Source organism: Cnephaeus nilssonii (genome assembly GCF_951640355.1).
Source record: "Cnephaeus nilssonii genome assembly, chromosome: 14".
In the NCBI taxonomy this organism is placed as follows: Eukaryota; Metazoa; Chordata; class Mammalia; order Chiroptera; family Vespertilionidae; genus Cnephaeus; species Cnephaeus nilssonii.
Genome location: NC_137085.1, coordinates 18889446 through 18917294, shown reverse-complemented (window position 1 = coordinate 18917294; position 27849 = coordinate 18889446). Strand labels below are relative to the sequence as shown.

General features: G+C 44.2%; 1 protein-coding gene across 5 annotated transcripts in view; it reads left to right on the top strand.

Moving 5' to 3' along the window:
- The window catches only part of PALM2AKAP2 (PALM2 and AKAP2 fusion), a 445326-nt gene that overhangs the window by 306671 nt on the left and 110806 nt on the right, over positions 1-27849 (top strand). For all 5 annotated transcript variants that reach the window (XM_079790534.1, XM_079790539.1, XM_079790536.1 and 2 more), the window contains one exon: positions 22246-22331. In XM_079790534.1, coding sequence (XP_079646660.1) covers positions 22246-22331 — 86 coding nt within the window. The remainder of the gene's footprint in view (positions 1-22245; positions 22332-27849) is intronic.

Sequence of the window (27849 nt, the reverse complement as noted above, 5' to 3'; positions counted from 1 at the left end):
CGCTTTCTCTGCAAGTTCAGCCAATCACATAGGAAGCAGTTACCCCTCAGACAGCGACGGTGTGTGTGCTGCCAGGCAGGCAGCTTAATGAGGCGAAACCCCAGCCAGAAGCCAGCATAGCTGCAGGCTCTCCCACTTGGGATGAGGAAGGCATCTGAAATGTGAGCCCACACGTCCCGTGGCGGAACCTTCTGGCCACACATCACATCTCCAAGGAAATGTTCTTTGAAGAGGTGACTCTCTTTTCAGCATGGTTATGGGCACAGGCTTCCCTGAAAATGTCAGAAACCATCACAAAGTCAAATGTCTATGTACATATGTCTGTACAGGTATATATATATGAATATATAAAAATTCTCTTCTCACCTTTGGTTCTTATCTGAAAACAGCAAGTGGACACCCTCTGCTTTGGGTTTATGCATCTCCCTTTAAAAATTCTCCCCTGGCGTTTAGAAGGGAGCCCCTCCTGAGCTGTCCCAGGCCAGGGCAGGAGCCTGAAGAAAGTGCGCCCTGTGCCCGAGTCTCCTTGCGGACTCTGAGACACCTGGGGAAGCAAGGAAGAGATGCGTGTTGCTGGGGGACCTGCAGGGACTGGTTCAGGGTGGATCAGGGGAGGAGAGAGCAGATTAAGCAATCATGTCCCAACCCGTGCCTCAGTAATCAAGACAAACAATATTTCAATGCAGGATTTTTAAAACCTGCTGACTATGGCCATACAGTTATTGCTCCCATTTCACAGATGAGGACACTGAGGCAAAGCAAGGTGAAGATGCTTTCCTAAGATCAAACAGCTAGCAAGGAAGTCTTTGGGCTTTGATGGAAGATGCCCAGCAGAAGGAAGGACAGCTCAGCTCTAGAAAGCCATCACAGAGCTGACCTTGAGTAGGGTGTTGAAGGATAAGTAGAAGTCTGATAAGAAGGAAAAAAATATATACAGCCTGGGTAGCAAGTGTTTTAGAAGAGCAGGTCTCTCAGGAGAGGCCCTGTCTGGCTTCCCTGGGCCCAGGCCCTGCCCTGGAATCAGAGCAGCAGCAAATAATACGAATAACCAACATTTATTAAGTGCTAACCCTGTGTGCTGGGTACTGAATGGAATAGTTTATGTGTATTATCTCATTAAACCCTCAAATCAACTATGAATGGCTACAGCCCTTATTTCCGTTTAGCAGATGCGGAGTCTGAGGCTCCAAGAGGTTAAGGAACTTGCTCGAGGCTGCGCAGTAGTAAGTGGCTAAGCCGGAGTGCAAACCCAGGGCATGCCACAGTGCACAGCTCCACTGGGGAAGCCATCAGAGTCCGCACGCACTGTTCATACTGTGGTCCGTGCAAAACCCGAGAACCTGGTGCCAGAGCTGCACAGGTAACCAAAACACGGTGCCAGGGGTTCTCAAACTTCGTCATCGACCAGAACCTTCCGGAGGGCTTGTTCAAACAGATTTCTGGGCCCCACCCCCAGAGATTCTGGTCCCACAGATCTGGGGCAGAGCCGAAATGTTGCATTTCTAACAAGTTCTCAAGGGATGCCGCTGCTGCTGGTCCAGGAGCCGGACATTGAGAAGCGCCGCACTACATGGACGCGTGGCAGCAATAGTCAGCACGGCTCTCCTAAGCTGGATGGGAAACACAATGCAGGAGGTGATGGAAAGAAGATGCTACTTTCTTCCTAACACATAGATCAGAAGCAACCCACTGCTGAGCCCTCAGCTTTTTTTAAAATTCCGGTTGCCTTTCTCTGATACTTGCATTGAACTCTTGCTTTCTGTGCATGGGGACTCTGATGACTTCCCCACGTGCTGGTGCTTGTGCAAAATCAGGCAGCCCCACGTCCCACCACCTCTGCTCTAAGCCTGAGGTGCTTCCTGGGTTGACACAGATTGCAACTGTCCACGTGAGGAAGGAGGAGCATGGTGATCACGTGTTTTCTGGGAGCTCTCCGGGCTCCCCAGGGGTCTAATTCTAGCAAATATAACTCATTCCATGTATTAGTCAGGAGTCTTGGGTTGCAAGTGGCAAAACCCAACTGGAAGTGGACGGAGAAAATTGGGCACTTACTCACAGAGCCTGGTCACAGGATGGGTGGGGGTGCAGCTGGCCGCAGGCATGACTCACCCAGGCTCCGAAAGCTACTGGCCTCCGCTCTCCTTCCCCTGCCTCTGCCTCTTTCTGGGGGTCAGCATCGTCCTTTCAGGCAGGTTCTCTCCACTCTGCTGGAGACATGGCTGCCGTGGACTCTCAACTCTCCATCCTGCACGTCTGCACTCAATGATTTCAGTGGAGTGGGATGCCTTAAGGTGCCATCCAACCTTGTTCCCAGTCAGCCAGTCACTCTCAAAGCTGTTTGTAGCCCTTGCTGGTGTGCCTCCATTGGTTGGGCATCATCCTGTGCACCGAGAGGTTGCTGGTTCAATTCCTGGTCGGGGCGCATGCCCTGGTTGCTGGCTTGATCCCTGGTAGGGACCGTGCGGGAGGCAGCCAATGGATGTTTCATTCTCACATCGATGTTTCTCTCTTTCTCCCTTTCTCTTCCTTTCTCTCTAAAAATCAATTTTAAAATCTTTAAGAAAAAAAAAAAAGGTTGTTTGTAAAGCTCTCAGAGAAGAAGCATTTACATCTTAGCTAGTGACTGTCCCCCCTCCTTACATGGCCACTTAAGGACTTGCTTCCTGTACCAGCTCGTTATCCATCTTGTCAGCCCTTGGCATAAGAGGACCTCAGATACTTAGTAGACAGCTCACATTCTTTTGTGAGGAGGGTTCTTCTTTCACAAGGCAATTTGGAGGATCAGGTGAGCACCAAGCAGCTCACCTAAGGCCTCTGCCTCTGGTCCACCACCCCGGACTGGCTCCTGCCATCCAAAGCCGCTTTCCTTCCTCCATTCCTCTGCTCTTTTGACCCTGCAAGTTCATCCCCGCAGCTTAGCGCAGGTTCAGTTGTGACTAATAACATCGTTTGCATCCTCCCACTCTGTCCTGCACACAGCCGTCAACATTCAGCAAGGACTTGTTGGTTGACTGGGTTCCAGGCATTTTTACTGCTTTAAATTCTAAGTGACTTTGAAAGACAAGCAAAGATTGCATCTGTGGACATGGGGAAGTGGAGCCAGAAAACCCGAGTTTGGGTTGTGGTCTGACCATTTACTGGGAGATCCTACATAGGTATGAGCTGATGGCGGGGGCGGGGGGGGGGACCCCCACCGGCCACGAAGCTTCCTTAGAGAAGTTCTGCTCAGAGCACGGCCCCTGAGCAGGTCAATAAATCATTAACACAGAAATATAACTTAGTGGATTTCTCCCTGACTTCTAGCTGAGGTAAGGAAGGAGATCAGGGAGGGAGTGTTTTGGGTTTGATTGTTTAACAAGAAAGAGCCAGACAGCTGTGGACCCGCCTAGAATCCTCAAGCTCCATGAAAAGCAGACCCCCACCCCCACCCCCAAGTCCTGGGAGGGGGGACGATGGGAGATATGGAAAGTGGACACTGCCAGTGCTGCATCCACTTAAAAAATGTCCCCTAATCCCTTTAAGCAAGCAGGAATGGGTGAGAAAGGGTTCTTTTTCAGTTTTATTGAGAAATAATTGATACACACCGATTTTAAGTTTCAGGTATATAGCGTAATTGTTTGACTTACATATATTATAAAATGTTTTCCTGAACCATTGGTTTAGTTGACCTCTGTCATTTCGTATAGATATGATAGAAAGAAAAGAAAAATGACTTTCTCCTTGTGATGAGAACTTGTAGGATCTATTCTCTTAATAGCTTTCCTATAGTCACACAGCAATATTGACTATAGTCATCATGCTATCCATTACATCCCTAGTACTTTTTTTTAACATATCTAATTTATTTTATAACTGGAAGTTAGTACCTCTTGACCCTCTTCACCCATTTCACCCCCACCCCCACCCAGCTTCCCTCTGGCAACGACCAATCTTTTCTCTGTATTTATGAGTTTTATATTTTTTGCTTTGTTTGTTTTTTAGATTTCACATATAAGTGAAATCATATGGTATTTGTCTTTTTTTATCTGACTTATTTCACTTAGCATAATGCCCTCAAGGTCCACCTAAGTTGTCACAAAGGGTGAGATTTCATGCTTTTTTATGTCTGAGTCGTATTCCATTGTGTTTATGTACCACAGCTTTTTTATTCATTCATCCATTGATGGACACTTAGGTTCTTACATGTCTTGGCTATTGTAAATAATGCTGCAGTGAACATAGGGGTGCATATACCTTCTTGAATTTGTGTTTTGATAAATATCCTGAGGTGGAATTGCTGCATTGTATGGTACTTCTACTTTTTAATTTCTTGAGGAACCTCCATACTGCCTTCCATAGTGCCTGCAACAGGTCACAGTCCCACCAACAGTGCACGAGGGTACCCTTTTCTCCACATCCTGCAAGCACCTGTTATTTCTTGTCTTTTTTCTAATAGCCATTCTGATAGTTAATATCTCAGTGTGGTTTTGTTTGCATTTCCTTAATGACAAGTAATGTTGAGGCAAAGGGTTCTTTTGACAAGGGTGCTCTCCAGCTAGCTGCATTAAAAAGTTCAACCAGGCTAGCCTGAAAACCTAAATTAATTTTTTGGACAAAATATGTTCATGGTTCGGAACACCTGGTCAATGGCTTGGTTTTTGTTAACATGATACAAGATAGAAGCTGTTTTCCTCTGACCTCTCTCCCACCCTCCATCCACTTTTCTTTTTTTCTGTGCCATCTCTCTCTTCTCTCACCAATCTCTCCATTATGTCCATTCATGTTCTCCCCTCACCCTCCTCCCTCCCTTCTTCTCTCTCCTCCTCTCTGCTCCATCTAGCTAGTCTTATTTTCTTGCCCTGGTAGTCCACAGATTATTTAGGGTGACTTGTAGTAAAGAAACTAACATAGTAAAATATAAATAAAACATAAAAGATCCAAATGGTGTAGAATCTAGCAGAGTGCTTCCGGGGCATGAGGCTAGTTCCTTAAGCCTCACAGCTGTGCATCAGTGAGGTCCTTTGGCTTATTGGATTGACTGTGAAGAGTCCATTCATCCCTAAGAGCACCTTAGAATCAGTGTGTGAATGAGTGGCTGCTGAAATGGCTGAGGCCAGTGAGTGGGGAATGGTTGTTTTGATTCTGGGAACAGATTCCTGAGCCTAAATTCAGTGGCCCTCAATGTATGACCTTTGTATACAACAGCATTTAAAATAGCTTACTAGCCCTAACCAGTTTGGCTCAGTGGATAGAGCATCGGCCTTCGGACTGAAAGGTCCCAGGTTCGATTCTGGTCAAGAGCATGTACCTTGGTTACGGGCACATCCCCAGTAGGGAGCGTGCAGGAGGCAGCTGATCAATGTTTCTAACTCTATCCCTCTCCCTTCCTCTCTGTAAAAAATTAATAAAATATGTATTTTTAAAAAAGTAAAATAGCTTACTAACTAGGAAAATCAGGCTTAGGATATTTTAATGATTTATCATCACAGGCTGCAATAAGAGAAGAGCATTGCTGAGTTTATTTCTTATTTCATGAATTGTTTTTCCCTACGAGGTATGTTCACATGATTCAAAATGAAAATGTTATTTAAAAGGTACACATTGAGACATCTTCTTGTGTGTTTTTTTATTTAAAAAAATAACATTCAATTATTTTCAATTGACATACGATAGTATGTTAATTTCAGATGTACAGCATAGTGATTAGACATTTATATGACTTACAAAGTGATCACCCCAAAAAGTCTAGTCTCCATCTGACACCATATATAATTATTAAAAAATTATTGACTATGCTCCCTATGCTGGACTTCATTCATATCCCCATGACTGTTTTTATAACTGGCAATTTGTACTTCTCAACCACTTCCCCCTTTTTACCTTTTCCCCCAACCCCCTTTCCATCTGGCAACCATTAAAATGTTCTCCATATCTATGAGTTTGTTTCTGTTTAATTTCTTAGTTTATTTTGCTTTTTTAGATCCCATGTGAGATAGTTTATTTTGAATGCATGTTCCCTATTCCTCTGTTACCCCTCAAAAGATAACCACTTTTAGTTGATTTTTTAAATCAATGTGTAGGAGTACATTGATTATGTAAATATAATCAAATTCAAAAATATATTCTTATGTCCCACCCTTTTTACACAGAAGGTATGATGCTACATACAGTATTTTGCACCTTCTTTATTGTGTTTTGGTTTTACTTTTACTAATGACATATTCTGGAGAGCTTTCCATGTCAGTACCTATGAACTTATTCACACACACACACACACACACGCCCACACACACAGCTGCACAGTGCTCTGTTGGGTAGATGTACTTTATTCCAACTTCCAACTCTGCTCCTTTAACTGGCAGCATGCTGTGGGCTCTGAGCTTCCTATGGGCTCAGCTGTGCACGGCAATGCATTTAGAGAGCAATCCGAACCCTGTGTTGCTATAATCAGAGCCTGTGACTGGGAGACACCCCTTGTTGCCTGGAGACACCCCTTGTTGCCTGGAGACTCAAAGTCTGGTCTGAGGCCAGGCTCTCTGGATCTGAGTGTTATCCACAAAATATTTCAGTTTAAAACTCTGTGAGTCAGGATGACCGGTGGTATTAAATAAATCATTTACACAGAAAACAAGCATCGAGGTATGAATTTATTATGTAAGTCACCATAATTAATGTCTTTTTCAATATCAAGAGGTGAAACATCACTTAAGAAATAATCCTGATGGGATACTAAAAATTCACCTAGTGTGCATATGTTCAGCCTTCTTTTCTGAAAATCTCCTTCGATGTGTAATTATTGCAAATCACATATCTATTTCCATAGGAAGATGACTTTTTAAAGACAATACAAGGTAGTTCATTTTAGAATTAAAGAATGGATGCTTTACAACTTCAAATATTTAATACATTAACTTTTTAGTAAGGAGGGCACATCTGTAGAATATTCCTGCACTACCCATTTACTATCCATAACAAGGTAAAATGTGTTTAGGCTCTTTTTTTAAAAATTTTATTTAATTGTCTAAAGTTTTACATATGTCTCCTTTTTCCACAATTAACCCCCCCCCCCCAGCTATTCCTACCCCAAGCAAGTCCCCACCATCCCATGTGTTTAGGCTCTTTACCCCTCCATATAGAATATGCCAAATTGTCTTTTACAACTCTGAGTTTGCTTGTATTCCACTGCACACCTTTCCGTTAACCTGACATCTCTTTCACCTCACTGAACTGGTGAAGAGGGCATTTAATGAAAGGTAATTAAATGTGTGTGTGTGTGTGTGTGTGTGTGTGTGTGTGTGTGTGTGTGTGTGTGTGTGTTTATCATTTTGCTACAATTCATAGCAAACTTTCCAATATTGCAGTAATTCTCTTGGCCTTGATTTTCTGATCTGAGTTTAGCTGTCAATACCCTGAATAACAGAATTCACCTTCATTGGTGACTTGAAAAAGCTATTCCAAAAATAAAGGGCTATCATCATCTACTCCAAAAATATTCCGATAGCCTTCCGTCAGATGTAAATATGATCGGTTTCCTTTATGTCCGCGTTTTCCCTGCTCAACCTTTTCTCTGCTGTTCAGGCAGATGCCACAGCCTCTCTGACTTAGATTTTCTATTTCCCTTGTGTGTGTGCCAATTAAAGCAAGCCCCAGGATGCGCTTATGGGTTATTTTCAGAAATTCATTGTGTAAGAGATGTTGATGGTCTCCTGCACTGTTTTCCCTCAGTCCTCTTTCCTCACTTCTTTCCAAGCCTGTCCTTTTTCTCCTTTGAAGTCTGTGTGTTTGACATTTTTTGAAAAGACCTTTCACACGTTGGGGTTATTGTAATGGGTAATTACATCAAGGGAGAAAGTTCCAGTTCCCTGACTCGTTATAGAAGCATTTCCTAAAGCACATGTCACATATTCTCCATAGTCATTTCTCTGCCACTTATTTTGTTCAAAAGCTTATATTTGGGGTCTGATGCTGTTTCCTTTCTCATACATTTTAAAGTGACTGTTTCAACTTGAGTGATAATTTATAGGAACCATCTAATGAACATCTGACAAGCTATCACCATGAAGTTGAATTTTCATAGAATTTTTGGGAGAAGCTGTATGAATGTTTACAAGGTCAGGATGATGGAGTGACCTTTCATATTCTGCTTTTCTTCCTCACAATGTGATTTCCATGTACACGGGTCTGCATTTTTCAGCTCAGGATAAAACTTTTTAATCTCTTGGCACCTTTCCTTTACCGCAGTAGGCGTCAGACTATTTTGACATCTCTTCTTCAAGGCAAATTATTATATCAAAGAATACAAAAATTGTATCGTTTCCTGGAGTTCTTTTCTACAAGTGACAGAAAATTATATGTCAGTTGGCTTAAATAATAAGGATGCAGTATAATCACCCATAATAAGAACCCCCACGGTGGGGCTGCTCCGGAGCTGTGTAATTTCACAACACGGGGACATCCTCAAGGGCCCACCTTGCTCCCCTCTCTCTGTTCTGCCATCGGGAGGGCCCCATCTGGGTCATCCACCAGCTGCCCTCATGGTCACAAAGCGGCTGCCACAGTCTAGGCATCAGCAATCCTCATAGATTCGGCGATGTTCAGTAGAAGGAGAGAGAGGGAGATTTCTTTATCGTTTTAAAGAACAAGGAAAGATTTCCCAGGGGTCCCAGTCAGGTTTCATTGTTCCCTCAGTGTTTCACTGGCCAGTGCCTTCCCTACACGAGTCACCTGCAAGGGGCATAGGATTTCCATGACTGGGTTAGTGAAGCACAGGGCCATGTGGAGGAGAGCAGCTTACCTGGACCGATGGGTTCTATTTTACTGAAGGATGGTTTCTGCTACACTTCTCTTCTATGCATTCTAGATTACCCTTTCTTGTCCCATCTAAATTGTAAGTTGGCCATGTGGGAACATAGATCGGACCTCACTCTGTCTCCAAAGACTCCCATCCTAATCTAAATGCAGGACCGATGCTTTAGTGAAGAATTGTTTCTCTAAACAGACTCATAGACACAGAGAGTGGACTGGTGGTTGCCAGAGGGGAGAGGGGTCAAGGGACCAGGTGAAAAAGGTGAAGGGATTAAGAATCCCAGATTGGCAGTTACAAAATAGTCACAGGGATGTAAAGTACAGAATAGGGAATATAATTAATAAGTCAATAATATTGCGATAACTATGTACGGTGCCATGTGGGTACTGGAACTACAAGAGGGACCCCTTTGTAAAGTATATGATTATCTAACCACTATGCAATACACCTGAAACCAATACAAAATAATACTGAAAGTAAACTGTAATTGAAAAAAATTAATTTAAATGAAAATGTTAAAAAAAAATAATAATTGTTTCTATAAGCATCCATTGCAGGGGAAAATATGGGTTTTGTTTTTTTTTTCATTATTCTTACTTTAGGAAGGAAAGACCTTGGGGGAAAAACAAGCTCCTTACGTTCACCACTACTTACCCGATTGTTTCCTGGTGGTTTGGCTAAAAGGAGTCCTGAGGACGCGGTGAGCTGCCCTCCAGTGTGTTGACGTGTGTGGGTGGCACAGTGTGCACACACATTCCCATGTGGTGCTGTCACCACCCTTGTATAAGTGACCCCCATGTAAAGAATAACCGTGGGGGAGAGTCCAGAGCCTGCCCTTTAGAGTCTTAGTCCAAGCTGAAGAGCCGCCTTCTAACTGGCTCAAACATGTAGGCTTCCATCAAAGCGAAAGTGAAGGCCGCTGGCTACACAGGACAAAGGCACCTTTCCTTTACCGCAGTAGGCGTCAGACCAAAGCTCAGGTCCTGTGGGCGTGGGCGTGTGAGCGGAGTCAATGCCATTGCTAGAAATTGGCACATTCCTCAGAACACCTTGCCTTTTTGTTCATCGTGAGATCAGCGTGTGCCCAGCATCCTGTAATTCTGGGCTAACACTTTTACTCTTGGAGAGAAAAGTAAGAGGACAATGTGGACAGGCTTTCTTTCCCTTTTCCAAATGTTCCCTCAGTGAGGAGTAATTTGTTTTCCACTAATGGAGGGCTTTATCTTTGGTTAGTGGGGACTTCGTTTAAGTTAGGGATATGGGCTCACCTAGGACAATTCCGCCTTCCCTCTGATCTGCCTGTGGGGTGAGGGGGGGGGCCTGGAAGCAGTGAGCAAGGGGTGGACTGGCTCCCAGAGAAACGTCCCTGCATCCCTGGTTGGGAAAGGAGCCAGGATATCTTGTAAATGCTGCCTTGAGCAACATTCTCTCTGTGTCTAACAGTTTTGCTTCTTCCTCTAATAGTTTTATAGTTTTTCATCATAGTTTTAATGGTCACCATGTTTCTTTAAGACTATGAATGCAAAGGTGGCACTTTGGAGGATTTTCAGAGGTAGCCACTGCCGCCCTTAATGCTGGGTTGCAGTCCATCCTAAAGCCTCCTTAGCTCACATCTCACAGAAGGTACCGAGGACGCCTTGAGGACTGCAGCTCCGGTGGCCACTAAAGCAAGTGCAAGTTTCCATGGCCATCCGTCACCAGGCTTAGAGAAGCACCAGGATGTGAATGGCCCAGGAACATAAACAGGCATCTGGGGACATAGTCACAGCTTGGGACACTTGAAGGCTTATTCCAGAAAGCTGAGGTAGGGTTGCTAGTTGCACAGAGTTCCATTTTAGCTCAATATCAAGAAGTACATTTTGACATGAAACTTGGTAAAAATGGAATGGGCTATGTATTAGTTTCCATAACAAAGTATCACAAACTGAGTGGCTTAAAACACCCCTGTTTTTTCTTTGTTTTTTCTGGGTTGAAATGTATTCTCTCACAGTATGAGAAGCTAGACGTCCAAAATCAAGGTGTTGCCAGGGCCTTGCTCCCTCTGAAGACTCTCCGGTTGATCCTTTCTAGCCTCTCCCAGTTTCTGGCAACCCCTTGGTGTGTGGCAGCATAATTCGAATTTCTGCCTCTGTCTTCATGTGGCCTTTTCTGTACGTCTGTCTTGCTACTTGTAAGGACATTCGTCATATTGGATTGGGTCCATCTAATGACCTCATCCTAACGTGGTTAGATCTGCAAAGACTTTATATTTTAAATATAAGGTGCCCAGGGGTTAGGGCTTCAACATGTCTTTTTTGGGGACGCACTTCAGCTTATAACAAGCTTCCCCGGTGGTAATAACTTCCTTATCCCTGCACACAGAATCACAGTGAGTTGCTTTGTGGATGTGTATGAAGAAATAGAAGTATTAAATGGAGGACTAGGACTTCTGGTGTCTCTTTCAACCACGACATTTCCTAATCCCACGAGTCCTCTTGTAAAAGCTCTACTAAATCCCGGGGCCACGCTTGGTCCAGTCTGTGAAATGTCGCAGGCACAGAAAGAGTCCAGCTTCCAAAGCTCCTGAACAGGAGTTCCGTCTTTACTTCCAATTCTTACGGAACATCAGTGAAGACCCCTTCCTGTCCCCTGCAGCCGCTCCTCCTGGAGTCTCCCTGTTTTAGGCAGTACTCTCTGGGTCGCACACGAATCCTAATTCAAAATAGTTTTTTAAAAGAAGATTCTACTTTTTCTCAAAACTGCAAAGACAAGCAGTCAATCTTTGTCTTGGACTCCCTTTCTCAACTCTGCCTTTTGCTCTGCTGGCTTCGTTCTTGGAAAAGCTTCTTTTCTTCTTTTTTTTTTCATTTGGTGGCCACCAGGTTCTTCAAGCTTAAATCTTAGCAGTTTATCAAACTCACTGGGAAAGTTCCCCTTTGCCAGCACTCTACAGGAAGTCTCGCGGCCAACTCTCATTGGGCCAACGTTGTCATCTTGTATTTGTCACGTGCTTATCCCAAATTTGTCATTGGGACTCTGCTCACCTTCTGAGGAGGGGAGGGAAGAATGTAGATAGCCCTATCTGAATCACACAGACTAGGAATGGAGGCTAGCGCCCCAAAGGGAAACTGGGGTGTTATTAACATAATATATAGGAATCAGTGTTGGGGAGGACAAAGTAATAATTGTCCACTATGATTCCTTAATTCCTTCCCTCAAACCACTGCTGTCTTTCAGTGCATGGATAGATGATGATGATGATGATGATGATGAAGATAGATGATAGATAGATAGATAGATAGATAGATAGATAGATAGACAGACATGATACACAGATATAGATGGATAGGTAGGTGGATGGATGGATAGGTAGACCTGATAGGTAGCTATAGATAGGTAGATAGGTCGATGGATAGGTAATTATCCATTAGATAAATAAATCCATTCACCTTTCTACCTATCTAAATCTAAGCAGCTTAGCATCTTTCTTTTGGTTTTCCCTTCCCCTTTCCTCCTGCCTTTTCAGCTTGTCTCTTCCTACTCATTTCGCAAAATATAAATTATAAATTCCTAGCTAATGCTGATTGGCAAATACCGATCTCTCCTCTCAGGGCGATGAAGGGAGAAACATGGAATCGGCCAAGACTAGATTCCTTTGGCAGCTGTGGGGAGGGAGACAGGGAGGAACTCACAGTAATAATTTTTGTTCCCATCATATATCAAATCAGCAGAGGGATCATGTGTCATTTTAAGTGTGGGTGCTTTAAAACTTTGCATCTGTGTCCAGGAAAGAAGTAGATGAATTTGCACATGATAGTGAAAGGCGAGTTTGGGATATAAATACTCTGATGTGAAGTTATGGATGCATCCCAAAAGTCTGGTCAAACAGTGTCTGTGTTTTAGCTTCCAAACTTCTGTAGTGGATCAAGCCAAACGCCCAATGGGCTTTTAAACTTGAGAAACATCAGGCTTGTTTGTTTTCAATCATACAAGCACTCCTTGAATTGAAAAAAACACACACACACAAACACTGAATCATGAAATAATATTAAAATTAATTGATGTCTTTTATCCTCTGCTTTCAGCACATTCAGCCCCAAAGCAGCTCAGACTCAAACCCTTTAAACAAAACAACCTCCCACATATAAATAGCCTGCTAAGAGCATTTAACATCCCTCAAGGACTTTGGCTCTGTCTCTGGAACCCATCCTGACCACCGTCTGGTTCCTGTCCTACATCACTTCTCCTCCTTCCTCTCTGACTCTGGGGGAGGCTCTGATCCCAAACCCTGCCATGGACCTGCTTCTGGGAATTGCCCAGTGCCCCACACCCATAGCTGTGAGTCAGAGGTTCTCCTGTTTTATGCCTGACCCGTTGGTACCAGGTGGATTCATTTGTTAGAGCTGCTTAAACAATAGAAAATTATTTTCTCACAGTTCTGGAGGCTAGAGCAAGTCTAAGAACAAGGTGTTGACAGGTTTGGTTTCTACTGAGACATCTCCTTGGCTTGCAGATGAACACCTTCTCCATGTGTCATCACCTGGTCTTTTCTCTGTGTACATACACCCCTGGTGTGTCTCCGTGTGTCCAAATACCCTCGCCTTATAAGGACATCAGTAATTGGATTAGGGCCAACTCTAATGTCCTCACTTTAACTTAACCACCTCTTTAAAGACCCTATCTCCTACTACAGTCACATTCTCAGGGACTGGGGGTTAGGGCTTTAACATTGGCTGACTGTCTCTCCACCCGCAAGCCCCTAAATCTGCTCCAAATTGAGAGTCAGAAACTCCCATGTGCCTAACGTAGTTTCTACTTAAAACTAATTAAGAACTATGATAGCCCTGGCTGGTGTGGCTCAGTTGCTACACTGAGTGTCATCCCATGCACCGAGAGGTAGCAGGTTCGATTCCCAGTCATGGCACATACCCAGGTTTCATGTTCAATCCCCAGTCAGGAAATGTATGCGATGCAGCTGATCAATGTTTTTCTCTCTCCCTTCCTCTCTCTAAAAAAAAAATCAATAAAAATAAAAGTGCATGTGCTCTTTAAAAAAAAAAAAAAGAACTATAATTTGAGGGGTAAGGAAGGGACCGAGGGATTACCACTATTTGTAAAAGCATATAAGCCAGTAGAGATGCTAATTATGATCCCAGCCACATAAAGATGTTAGCAGTTTCTCTTTAGCTCTGGATCTCTGCGATCTCTCCTGGCAACACTCTTCTCAGCCACAGTTTGTGTGGCTGCGTATTCCTAGAAGTCATTTATTTAAAAGTGAAGCCACTTCGGCATCACAGCCTCAGCACAATGATATTAATATCTTTTCTTGAGTACTCGCTGCTATCCTGGCACTGAGCGGAGGACCTATATGTATTATTTCACTCAGACCACATCCAAACCCTGAGTTGTCTATTATTATCCTCATTTGACACGTAAGAAAATGAAGGCAGGTGAAGTAAGTGGTCACGTGGTCCTTCTGCCAGTTTCCATGAGTTACTCACCAGCTTTGGCCAAGTCAATTTTTTTTTTTAATTGATGGCTTTCATTCAATTTACTCCAAAAAGTCTTCTTCAAAAAAGAATTTGAAGTGGGATTAGTTTCCAACTTTTCCGAGCCTCCTCATGAGGGACATTGAGGGAATTAAAGCAGACTGGGATTGTAGACTCAGATACCATCAGGGGCTGGACAGTTAACATTAGTGAGGGACATCAATCCACAAGTAAAACAATAGGGTCTGATGGATAATGAGGGCTGTCTGAGCAGCAATCTCAGCGCTAAGCAGTAGCTGTCGTGTAGAGCTGTTGGATACTGGGCCCAGTTTTGCAAAATCTTCTTATTTGTTTTCAAGAGAAAGTAGATGCTTGGATGCCCATATAAATTCTTGTGAATCTTAAAAATTGGCACCTAAGTCATTTAAAACACCAATAATGTCTTGCAGACTAAAAAGCATGTCTGAGCTAGATGGGTCACCATTGATAACTTCTAATGATTGCCCTAAGAACCTTCCTGAACTTTCCAGAGAATTCTTCTTAAAATATTTTTTCTATACACTTCTACTTGATTCAGTTGGGTTTTCTGAATGGCTGAGGGAGCTCCCACAGATCACCTGACACCACCACAGCATCCTACCCCCGCCCCCATACACACACACACACACAAAGGGGAGGGAAGGAAGCTGTGCTGGCAGGACGCCCAGAACTCAGGGAGGAAATGTAACATCCTGACCACCTAGCGGGGGAAGGCCCCATACAGAGAGGAATGGAGCAGTGCTAGAAATCAGATGGCCCAGAGCGAAAACCACCTCCCTGGTGGCCAGCTCTCTGAGGGCTGGGACCAGGTCCCTCCTTCTGGGTGTCGCCAGCCCAAGGACAGTGCCTGGCACACAGCAGAAATGCAGGGAACGAGGTCGAGGTGGGGAGTGATGTGACCAGCTATGTTTCTGAAAAATAACGATGGTGATGCTATGGAAGCAGATATGAGCTGGAGGACTTTGCCTCAGAGGGCTGGAGGGAGGGGTCTGGCGGGCAAGAGACCAGCTTCTTCATGTCTCCATGGGCCATGCTTTCTCCACTCAGTCCAATGGTACCCTTTTCACGCCAAGAGAGGAAAGGTCACAGCATACCAATGAGGGGGTTGACCCCCCCAAAGATCCTAAGGACCTTAAATACGCCCCTGTCACCGCCTGCTGTTTTAATTGCTGATGAAACAGTGCATCCCCCCTGCTGGGGAACTGGATCCAAGATGGCAGCTTGGGTTTTTATTCAGTTTTGTAGCACATTGTTTACACATTATTCAGAAATAAATATCAAATATCTTTCCAGCCTAGGAAAATCAGGCTGGATAATCAGGATGGTGTAGAGAATCTAACAGAACCCTTTATTGGACTTGGGGAGGAGCCCCACTAAATGGTATCATCTTCAGATTAGTTTGAGAGCAGGCCAGGCTTGAAGCTGTTGGTTCTCTAACCTCTGCGTCGGGAACCTGTATGTGAACAGCCCCTTGCATTTGCAGCAGGAGTGTGGTTGCCTAAAAAGGCTTTAATTTCTGAGGAATGGTTCAGGCCAGCCCAAACAAACCATTTTGAAACTTGGTTTGGGCCTCAAGGGTGTCATCGCACTCATTTTAAACACCGCACCATGATCCCTCTGTCCTCTCATTTTCACGCTGTTCCCCTGCACAGAGGGAAGGGTGTGTAAGATGCATGCCTGAGGGTGGAGCTGGAAGTGCAACACGCAGCTTCCCGACCTGCTCTCAGATGCTGTGACAGGGAAAGGGTCTTTTCTCCTTAAAGGGAGGTCCCAGTCTGCAGAGTGGACGGTGAATGGTAGCTGAGGAATTGTTGCAGCTTCATGTCCTGGTACACACCTGTGTGCATGCACACGTGGGTTATGCACGTGTGCACAGGTGGGCCTGCATGTGTGCACACAGGCATGCGCATAGATGTCTGTGTGTGCATGTGTGTGCATGTGCTTACATAGAATATGTGCACGTGGCGAGCAGGTCCACGCATGCACATATCTTCTCAAGGAGGGGTGTCCCTTCTCGCCCTTCTAATCCAGAGCATCTTGGTTAGCAGAGGTGATTAACAACAGCACGCGGCAGTGTAAGCACTGGTGCTGGAGAGCCTTCTCCAGATCCCAGGTCTGCTATTGCTTTATTGGGAGTTCTTGGGCAAACAGTTTACCTCTCTAAGCCTCATTTTTGCCATCTGGACAATGAGGATAAAAGTAGTGCTTACTTCATTTGCAATTTTTTACTATTAGTAAAAATGTGTATGTTAAACATAGCACAACTGAGTGCTCATGAAATGATTGCTGCAATTAGTAACATTCTCATCATCATCGTCATCCCTTCTCAGCCCGGCTTACAGGGAGAGGGCGAGGTGGAAGCAGCAAACTGTTTTCCAGCCCAGTGTGCAACATGTTTCCACATCTTCCCTGTGCACGGCCACTCCTCACATCGCCCAACGTCTGTCTGGGTTTTTTGTGGGGGGTCTAAACCCAAGGTGGAGCTCAGAGGCACTAGGTGCTTCATAGTTTTAGATTATTTTTATTTTAAAAGTGTATCTTTATTGTTGAAAGTATTACAGATGTCACCGTTTTCCCATTAGTCCCCTATAACTCTCTCGCCCAACCTCCCCCCACTTCCCTCTGAGATTCGTCAGTCTGTTCCATGCGTCTATGTCGCTGGATCTATTTTGTTCATCAGTTTATTTTGCTCATTAGATTCCACATATGAATGAGATCATGTGATATTTGTCTTTCTCTGATTGGCTTATTTTGCCTAGTACAATACTCCCCAGGTCCCTCCATGCTGTCTCAAAGGGTAAGAGATCCTTCTTTTTTCAGCTGCATAGTATTCCATGGTGTAAATGTACACAGCTTTTTTATCCACTCCTCTGCTGATGGGCACTTGGGCTGTTTCCAGATCTTAGCTATTTGCAAATAGTGCTGCTATGAACCTAGGGCTGCATATATTCTTTCTGATTGGTGTTTCGTAGGTGCTTCCTAGTTTTAATTCTCTTCCATCTTTCAAATTTCCTGCTGCTCAGCTCAGCCTCTGCAGAGCTAGATCACTCCAGGTTTCCAAGAGCCATGCCTTGGAGTTCTTCCTACATGAAAGGAGACTTGCCCATCCTAGTTGCCACCGAGAGGCCCTGTAAACCCTTGGTAAATGTGTGCTCAACTGCACTGGATTGGGTCAGTGCCAGCCATCTCTCTCTCTCTCTCTCTCTCTCTCTCTCTCTCTCTCTCTCTCTCTCTCGGCCTCACCATAAAACCTTTGATGACCTGTGCATTGTGGGCTCTGAAGCAGCTTGAATTGGAACCACAGGGAAGAAAATGTTCTTTCTGTGAAGAGCATCCTATCTCTGAAAATAGGAGAAATGCTAAGCTTTTGAATGGTAGTGAGATTACTGGTTAAGCAAATAGCCTCTGAGGCCAGAGTGCTTGGGTTAAGTATTGTTCCATTACTTAGTGGTTCCATTTTAATTTTGTTAAGCCTCAGGTTTCTCCTCTGTAAAGTGGGGCTAATATTGTACCTGCCTCATGTACCTGTATTGTATGAGGACTGAATGAGATGGTATACATAAAGACATAGGCCTTGACCTGCAGTTTGTCCTCGGTACAGTTTAGCTGTCAGGACCGGTATTACTGTGGCCATGTCGGTGGGGAGAGCAATGGGGTTGAGAAGGCATGGGGGGCACGCGAGGCAAGATATTGAAGTTTTTCTTTGTGCATCTTGAGCAAACTGAACATCTAGCCCTCAGAGGTACCCAAAGAGGCGTCCCTTACTCAGGGATGTGTAGGTGGGGGAGGGGAAAGGACCTCTGGGTGAGTTTGAGGAAAATAAGGGCGGACCTTTCTCTTTCCCAATGAGCTCATCTCGGGGAGGGGAGCCCAGGGAGCGGGAAATGCCCTGCCACCACCGCTTCTAGAGGCCCGGGGCCTGGCCTCACATCTGTGCCAAGGAGAGAAGGCCTGGGCGTGGGGACAGGGATGCGCCACCTGCCGTGGGGCGGGCGGGGTGGGGTGACATCCTGCTCTCCTCCTCCAAACCCCAGGGCCGGGCTTCCCATCCCCAGGAAGCAGCCCCATCAGCTTATCCTTGGGTGGGGTTTCCCAGAGCCCAGTGTGTAAAGGCAGATCATTGTTCTGCAGTTCCGCTGAGTTTTAATGACCACCCCGCTGAGAACTCCTCCAAGAACCAAGTGAGATTTTTTTGAAACCAGAGTCCAAGGCAATTAAAGGAAGGGAACTATCTGGGCAAGTCTCAGTGCTGAGGCCTTCTGTGAGGAGACTCAGACAAGGAAGAGAGCTAACATGTGGTGGGAACCAGGCCCTAACCCCATTCTTTTCATTGTGATCAAGCAAAATGATTTCACAATGGGTCTATCTTAATCCTGTAAAATGGATTCGATATCATGTGGGCCCCAGGAAGAACCTTGTCTTGGAAACCTGGCAATCTAGTCTTTTTGGGTCCCAGCTTCCCAGCTACTTTCTATGACACTTTGGCACATTCTTTCCCATCTCAGGTCCTCGGTTCTCTCACTGGAACACGAAGGGCTGGGCCCCAGACTTCTTGCAGTTTAGGTCAAGGGGCTGATGGGGGTTGAGGCAGAGGTGTGATGAGAAGGAGAATAGCCAGGATGGATAAGAAGGTTAGATGCATCTGAGAAGGCTTTACCAAAACCCCTGGGAACATCAATAAAGAAATTTAAAAAAAAAAAAGAATTGACACAAGAATTACGATAGCACATATTGAAATACTAATAAAAGTCACTTAGCGCAGTTCTTCAAAAAATAAAAAAAAATAAAAATACCTGGAAATAAAAGGTACACTCGCAGCTGATGAAGGCCCTGCACTGTCCTCTGTTCCTCCTTACGCCAGGCTACATAGGTCATCATCTGGAATGTTTTCCTCCCCAGGCTGTTTGTGGCTCAGCTCTTCTTAAGACAGTCCATTCCAGCCTGACCTTGGGAGGTGGTGAGGAACATGACCAGGAAAAGGCCATGTAGAGCAGCCTTCTATCCTGATGAGAAAGCAGCTTAGGCAGCCTCCAGGCCCCTTCCAACTCCGGTTCAGTTGAGGAAATATGTAATGCACCTTGCTCTGTGCCCGGGGGTGACTGAGGAGCAAGGTGGGCCTGGGGGTCGGGCCCATGAAAGGACAGCGCTATCTTCAAAGTGCTCAGGGTCTTACCACCTACACATTTTGTATCTGGTGACCACACCTCCATGTGGTTACTATTTCTGGGTTTGCTGGCAAGTGTCCAGGGCCACCAGGCCTGGCCTGGCTCTGGAGGCCAAGACAGGTCACAGTCTGCTTGTTTCTTCAGTGTCTAGAGTGAATCAACTTGGAGGTGCGACTATTTCCATTGCTCTCCACACCCTTTCCTTAGTGTTCCTCTTTTATCCTTTGAGCACTCTCTGCCCCGCCCCCATCACTCCCCCCACCCCCAAAGCCCCTGTCCCTCCAACCTGGATGCCCCCAAATCACATTTCTCATTTAGCAGACACCTGGGTGATACTGGGTGTCAAGCCCATTCCTGCCCACTAGTGCTTACAAGCTTATTGATAAGGGCTCTCTAAGGCAGCACTGATGAGCAAACATTAGCAGACAGACACACTTAAGGGCTCCCCTTGCTCAGGCCCTAATGAGCACCCCAATAAGTGAGGCTAATGATCAGAGCTGTGCATTCACAGTGGAGGGAGGAGCTGGAAATGTTACTCTGTCCTTGAGCTAAGGCATCATCTCCAACGAGCTGCCACAGGAAGGGAAGGCTGAGTCCTGACATGACCTGAGTATTTAACTTATATGAACTCGAGTATCTATTTCTAGCTAAACTATTGACAGAAATAGAACATAACATAGAAATTTTAAAAGTATAAGCAATGCTGTTTGCCATTGCAATCTGTACAATCTGGTGGCAGACTACTAGTTGCTTCTGTGATGGCCATCAACCTCTCCCCTCCTTTCTTGCTGGCCAAGATCCTGTTTAGTGCTTTTGTTCATCTTCCAGGTGGCTGTTTGCTCAGAGAAGGCTGAGACCCTCCCCAACCCAGGGGGTAAATCTTGATTAATTAGCTCCAAGTCAATCCTTTTCCCACGTTCAGTTTGGGGACAGATTTACGCTTTGTTTTTGACCTGTGAGACTTTGGGGGTCAGCTCGGGGAGGTGGGGAGGGTGCTTTTGTGAAAGGCTTATTTACTCCTCCTTTTTCCTGCCTCTGGATGTTTTCATGACACATAGGACTGCTGTGTGCATCTTGAGACCACAGAGGAAAGTAAAAAAAAAAAAAAAAATTGCAGAGATTGAACTGAGGCCACGAAGCCACGGAGCCATTGAATTAACCACCTGTGGTGCCACACCACCTTAGGACTTCTTCTTCTGAGCCAGTCAATCCTTTGTTTAAGCCTCCATGAAATAGACTTTCTATTACCTGTGGCCAAAAGTATCCTAAATTAAAAAACAAACAAACAAACAAACAAACAAACAAGTATCCTAAATTATACACCCCAGTGTGAAGATGACAAGGAAGGTGTTATCTGCTGATTGCACACTCAGTCACAGCTCCTTCTATCTCTCAGAGTCCAAGTATCTCCAAACCCTGAAAAATTCTAGGGTTTCAAGATCCATATTTATTGTACAACACGATCCTTAGTACAAGCCAACAGCATCATCTGATGCTTTGCAGAAGAAATGGTCTGTTCGGAGGCCAGAACAGAAAGTGACTCTGTGGGGCTTTCTAAAGTAGGGGGCCATATTGTACCGCATGGGAGACTGAAGGAACTTTCAAGGGCACGTGTGACTATGCAGGCATATGTCCTTGTCTTTGAGATGTAAACCTTCATGAGATGCACTGAGCACAATGGCAACAGAGACTGGCCCCAAAGAAGTAGAAAGTAGGGATCATTATAAATTGGTTGACAAGACAAGGTTTAAATGGCAGAGTTGAATTAGTGGATAGAGCATGGATTTCTGTAAAGAACTCTCTGTAATGGGAACTGGTTGATGGGAAAGGCAAGTCTGGGAGGGCTCCTTCTCCTAAGGCTGGGCTTGGTTATGCTGCTGTAATAAACAGCCCCAACTCCTGTGGCTTAAAACAGTATAGGTTTTGTTCTCACTCATCCTGCATGGCCACTGTGGGTTGGCTGTGTCTCTGCTATGCATTACCCCCATGCTGGCACTCAGACTGATAGAATTGCCACTATCTGGAACATTACCACGCATAGCGGTAAAGGGGAAGGGTGCTTGGAAGGTCCTGCATCAGCAATTAAATGCTGTGTCTCTCTCACATCAATGTTTCTCTCTGTGTGTCTCTCCCCTTCCCTTCCACTCTCCCTAAAAAAAATCAATGGAAACAAAATATTCTCGGGTGAGAATTAACAACAACAACAAAAGACTTGGAGAGAAAGCATATATAGATTTTACAAGCGAGTGTGAAAGCTCAGTTATTTCCAGTAGGTGTGTGGAATGTGGGACAATGAATAATCTGGAATTGTTTCTTTGGGTGCTGAATTAGATTCGGATGTGCATGTTTCAGTGTTCTGGGATTCATTGTAAGCCCTAAGTAAGATGTCAGTATGAGACCTGGATTCTGAAGGAGTGCATTCCAACCTCTTCTTTAGGCTAAGAATAGAACTGTCTGTAAGATACAGGGTTTAGACAATGGACTCCAGAGCTGGAGGTTAAGTAAAAACAAAGGAGGTGCTGACGGCCCACACTTCTGAAAGGAAGCTTTCCCAGAAACTGCCAGGCAGGTAAAGGTGTGGTGTACCACTGCCAGGCAGGTAAGGTGTGGGGTACCACTGCCAGACAGGTAAGGTGTGGGGTACCACTGCCAGGCAGGTAAGGTGCTGGGGATGAGCGTCAGTATCTTTTACAAGTCACATGGGATTAGAATCTGCAAATGACAGGTGTGTCTCTCCATGCCAGCTGCTTGCACTTGGCTCCAATGCCACTGTTCTGTTTTTTTCCAGGAGCTGGGTGGGAGAACGTGCTGCTGAAGGGCGATGAGGCAGCCTCCGATGCCACAGAAGCATCCAGCGCAGACATGACCATCAAGGTAAGGCATCCTTTCTCTGGTTTGATTCTTACAGCGCGTTTCTAGAGGAAAGCGAGCCCGTGGCAGACTTCTAGGGGGTAAAATGAGCTCGGCCCCTCCACCCTTCCGCCACCTCTCTATTCACTGAAGTTTCAGCGAGTGAGATTTCCTGAAATCTGGGGCTTGGATTAGGGAGCTGCCTGAAAGCTAGAATCCAAGATGTGATTTCCGATGAGCCTGTGGTAGGATCTCTATATGTAGATTGTCTGCAAGTGGTGACTCCACCGGCACAGGGAAACAAATCTGAAAATTCTGAGCGGAGAAACTGGGCCCCACTGTGCATTGTGAAGAAAGGTCAGGGAGTTATCAAGTGGCTTTGATCTTGACTCAAGATTTCCACTGATGTCAGCGGGAAGGCAGCATGTGGCCCACGCCAGCTGGAACCCTGACGGCCAAAGGTTGACAAAATGAGCCATCTGGAAGCCAACCCAATTATCACTGTTCAAATTAAGTGCATGCATTTGTAGTCATTGCCTCGATGAAGGGCTTCATAGCAAAACTGGTCATCCTCAACCACTTCCCCTCTATTACTTGATTGGACACAGAGGAACAGTCCTCCTCTCTTGGAATTCTGGTCATGTTTCAGTTCACAAAGGCTGGGGTGGGAGGGCTCTCTAACATTTTTGCTTGAATGATTAGAATTTAAGTGTATGTCACTTACGAATTTTTCTTTGCAGAACAAAAAGCGATGTCCCTTTTTATATTGAGGTATAACTAGAAATGTTTCATTCCTGGTTTTACTCGTAGAGGTTGGACCAAAGAATATACAGGAGGAATTTATTCACGCTTTCCTTTGTAATGCGAAAGCTGGACTTATGTTATCTATGTTAAAAGTGTGAGAGCAAGCAAACAAAAATACCACAGTGGAATTAAATGAAAGACGGGGCCTGATTGGTCAAAAAGGTCAACTATTAATCTAACTAAGTATCCAGCACTAAAAGTTCCTTTGCTTGTAATCCTGTTTAGCAGACTTTGCAAGACAATAATATCAATTGCAGTGATGTGCTGGTGTTTCCTTGGCTTTTGTTCAAAGACGGAGAAGTTTCAGAAGTCTGTGGATAGAAGGGATGGGTGCTGATAGTAAAACTTGATGGATTTAAATGTGCTATTTTAGAATGTCATCATTTTCAGAATTAGTTTTAGTGGTCATTTTAAGAATTAGTTCCATTTTAAGAATTATTTTTAGTTTCTGATCTGAAATGTAGTGACGATAGTTAAAAGACCAGAAAGACTGGGGTTTGTTTTATAAATGCAAATGGCATAATCAAACAGAAGCAAGTTTTACCCGAGTTCCATTTTATAAGGTTGCTGCTTATTCCGTCTACTTATCCTTAGGACCAGGATCTTGGCTGAAGTTTTATTTGGGTCTACCCAATTTAGATGTCATTCTCATTTCCTTCGCTTTTCTTTTTCTTTTTTTAATTTAATTTTATTGTTGACGATATTACAGATGTTCCTCAGTTTTCTCTCTCTTTACCCACTCCTCCCAGCCCCTGCCCCACCCCAGGCCTTTACCACACTATTGTCTATGTCCATTGGTTATGCATATACTAGTATGTGAAATTTTCTTTATAAGAACAGAGGATTTTTAGTTCACAAGAACCTAACCAAACCCACTGTGAAGAATGAACACGGTACACTTTAACAAGTTAGGCAAAATAGAAATATATTTAAATACCCTAATAAATTTGTACAAATATGATTAAGTTCCTCTATCAATGCCAGTCTCTTCTCACTGAAGGATTTGTGAAACCTCTAGTTGGTTATATCTTGGGGAAACGCTTCTGTTTAGTTCTTCTCCATTAGGTTTCCCAATTAATCTGCAGTCATCATTTTTTCTCCATTGTTGTCATTCTGTTCCCCACCCCATACTGCTTTCTGTATCCATCCTGTTCTTCTGTCCATCTTACAGTACTATTTTTTCTGTTTCTAAAAGTGTCTGATGTTCATTAATTAACTATAGGCTTCTCATTATGTATTTATGTATCTATAGCTATTCCTATTTCTAATAGCTACTTCACATATCCTTACAATATCAGCCATTCCTGATGTATTCCTTTGGCCCTGGAAAAACAAAACATTCTGTTCAAACGTTAATTACAATGAAACCTGATTCACTGACACTTCCCAGAGGGAATAGCAGCAGAAATCACTGACGTAGTTCGGTTTCCTCCATATTTCTCCTCTTATGCTTAAAAATTTCCCTTCTGAAAAAGGTGCAAAAGTTTTTGCAATGCTGTAATTGTCTGAATGTTTTTTTTCTTTTATATGTAGCCTTTTAACATCATATCTTATTTTGAAATGACAGAGTCATGCTTCTAAAAATATACATGACTCAGATAAGTGGACTCGTTCATAAACAAACGTGTGTCATTCTGAGGAACCTTGAGTAAGAGCATTTACATTAAAAACACCCTCTGAATGTACTGATGTAATGAAGTAGGAGCATCCGATGGGCCTGACTAATAGTTTTAAATCACTCAGTATAACAGGTGGAACTGTGAACCTTCCTCCCCCAAAAATGATATGTCCAAGTCCTAAACTCTGGTACCTATGAATGTGGCCTTATTGGGAAAAGGGTCTTTGCAGATGGAATCAAGTTAAGGTTCTCAAGATGAGATCATCCTGGGTTAACCAGGTAGGACCTAAGTCCAGTGGCACATGTCCTCATAGGAGACAGAAGAAGAAACACACATGGAGAAGGCCATGTGAAGAGACAGGGGCCGAGGTTGGAGTTATGAGCAGGCTAAGCCACAGGACACACGGAGCCACCAGAGCTGGAGGACACAGGGAGGTCCTCCCCTAGAGCCTTGGGAGGCAGCATGGCTCTGCCAGCACCTTGATTTTGGGTTTCTGCCTCCAGAATTGTGAGAAAATGAATTTCTGTTGTCTGAAACCATCAAGTTTGTGGCCATTTGTTATGACAATCAGAGGAAACTAATACACTCAGATCTACTAAGAATTGTTCCTACTACTCTTCTCCTTCTCCTTCTCCTTCTCCTTCTCCTTCTCCTTCTCCTTCTCCTTCTCCTTCTCCTTCTCCTTCTCCTTTTCCTTCTCCTTCTCCTTCTCCTCCTCTTCCTCCTCCTCCTCCTCCCCTCCTCCTCCTCCTCTCCTCCTCCTCCTCCTCTCCTCCTCCTCCTCCTCTCCTCCTCCTCCTCCTCCTCCTCCTCCTCCTCCTCCTCCTCCTCCTCCTCCTCCTCCTCCTCCTCCTCCTCCTTCTTCTTCTTCTTCTTCTTCTTCTTCTTCTTCTTCTTCATTAATCTTCACCCAAGGATATTTTTTCCATTGATTTTTAGAGAGAGTGGAAGGGAGAGAGGAAGAAGAGAGAGAGGCAGAGAGAGATAAACATCAGGGTGAGAGACACATCTATTGATTGTCTCCTGCACATCGAACCTGAAACCCAGGTACGTGCCCTTGACCAGGAATGGAACCCTTAGGTCTGCAGGCCTAACCACTGAGCAAAACTGGCCAGGGCTGTTCCTATCTTCTTGATATCCAGTCTCCCCTGCTTGGATATCGTTTCTATAAGGGTGTGTCCCGAACACCTAGCTAAGTGTCTAGCATATTGTGTCAATATTTTTGAAAGCACAAATGAAGATCAATCTTTATTTACTGCGGTTAAGCTGAACCCCTGGTCTTCCTCAAATCCACCCCCTGTATTCTCACCTCCGGGTCTTTCTCTTGTGGCTTCCTTCCTACTTACCCTTCATATGCCACCTGCCTCAGTGTTTTGTTTTTCCCTTGTTAGATCCTCTAAATTACAGTTCATTTTTTAACCATTCCTTTCATTAAAAACACAACTCATTTCAGGTCTATAACTTACATACCATAAAATTCACACTTTTAAGTGTACAATTAAAAAAAATTTTAGTAAATTTACCAACCCTCACCATAATCCAGTTTTATAACAATGTTTATCACTCCAATAAGATCCCGCATGCCCTATTTCAGTTCATCTCTGTTCTCACCCCCAAACCCAAGCAAACCCTAACCTATGTTCTATCCCTATAGATTTGCCCAGACATCTCATTTAAGTGGAATTGTAGGACATGTGGTCTTTTGTGTCAGGCTTTCTTCACAACATAGTGGTTTTGAAGTTCGTCTATGTTATAGCTTCTATCACTATTTCAATTCCTGTTAGTGCTGAATAGCATTTCATTTACTGGATATACCAGTGTTTTGTTTGTTTCTTAGTCCATTCATAAGGTGATGGGTTGCTTGCACATTGGGGCTATTATGAATACTGCTGCTATGAATAATCCTGAGCAAGCTTTTGTGTGAACATATGTTTTTATTTGCCATGGGCATGTACCTGGTATAAAATTGCGGGGTAATATGGTAAATCTGTGTTTACTGTTTTGAAGAACTGTCAGATGGTTTTCCAATGTGGCTGCACCATTTTACACTCCCACCAGCAATGGATGAGAGTTCTGACTTTTCACATTCTGGCCAACATTTGCTATTATCTGTGTTTTGATTGTAACCATCCTAGTGGGTGTGGAGTGGCATTTCACTGTGGTTTTGATTTGCATTTTCCTGAAGTTTAATGATGCTGGGTATCTTTTCATGTGCTTATTGGCCATTTGTGTGTAGTTCATTTTTTTAATGTGTTGATTTTCTTTATTTGCTGAAGTGGGCTCCATAGTTTGTTAATTTGTTAAATTTCCCAGCACACACAGCATCCTGTCATTGCAGATGCCCAGTCAGAATATATATATTGTTTTCTGAGTGAGGGATATTTTTCTTGACTGTGGAGGGGGAGAAATCCACTTTCCCTCTTTAGAATCACTGCTGTCCCCCCCACCACCACCACCACCACCACTCTCCCCTTCTCCTGTGCCTCCAGGGTTTGGGAGGTCTTATCAGTCTCTTTTCTTTTAAAAAAAATAAATGTTTTTATTGATATTTTTAGAGAGAAAGAAAGGGAGAGGAAGAGAGAGTGAGAGAAACATCAATGTGAAAGAGAAACATCAATCGGTTGCCTCCCGCACATGCCCCACCTGGGGATCCAACTGCAACCTGGGCTTGTGTCCTGACTGGGAATCAATCGAACCAGTGACATTTAGGTGCACAGAATGGTGCTCAACCACCTGAACCACACCGGCCAGGGACCATGTTATATTTTTGTATTGTGGTAAAATTTACCCTTCTAATCATTTCTACGTGTATAGCAGTTCTGTAGTGTTTATATCATTCATCTGTTTTACAACCATCATCCCATCCATCTCTAGAACTTTTTCATCATCCCAAACTGAAACTCTGCTCCTTAAATATTAATTCCTTATCCTCTCCTCCTCCCCATTAAACACTAATTCCCTATTTGCTCCTCCCTCCAGATTTGGGCAACCACCAGAGTGGTATGTTTTATATGCAATAATCTCTAGTTGTCGTCTCAAAGGGATTTTAAACACATCCTGTTAATAGTAAACAGCCTATAAGATGGCTAAACTACAACTGAGCATTTTAATATCCTCTG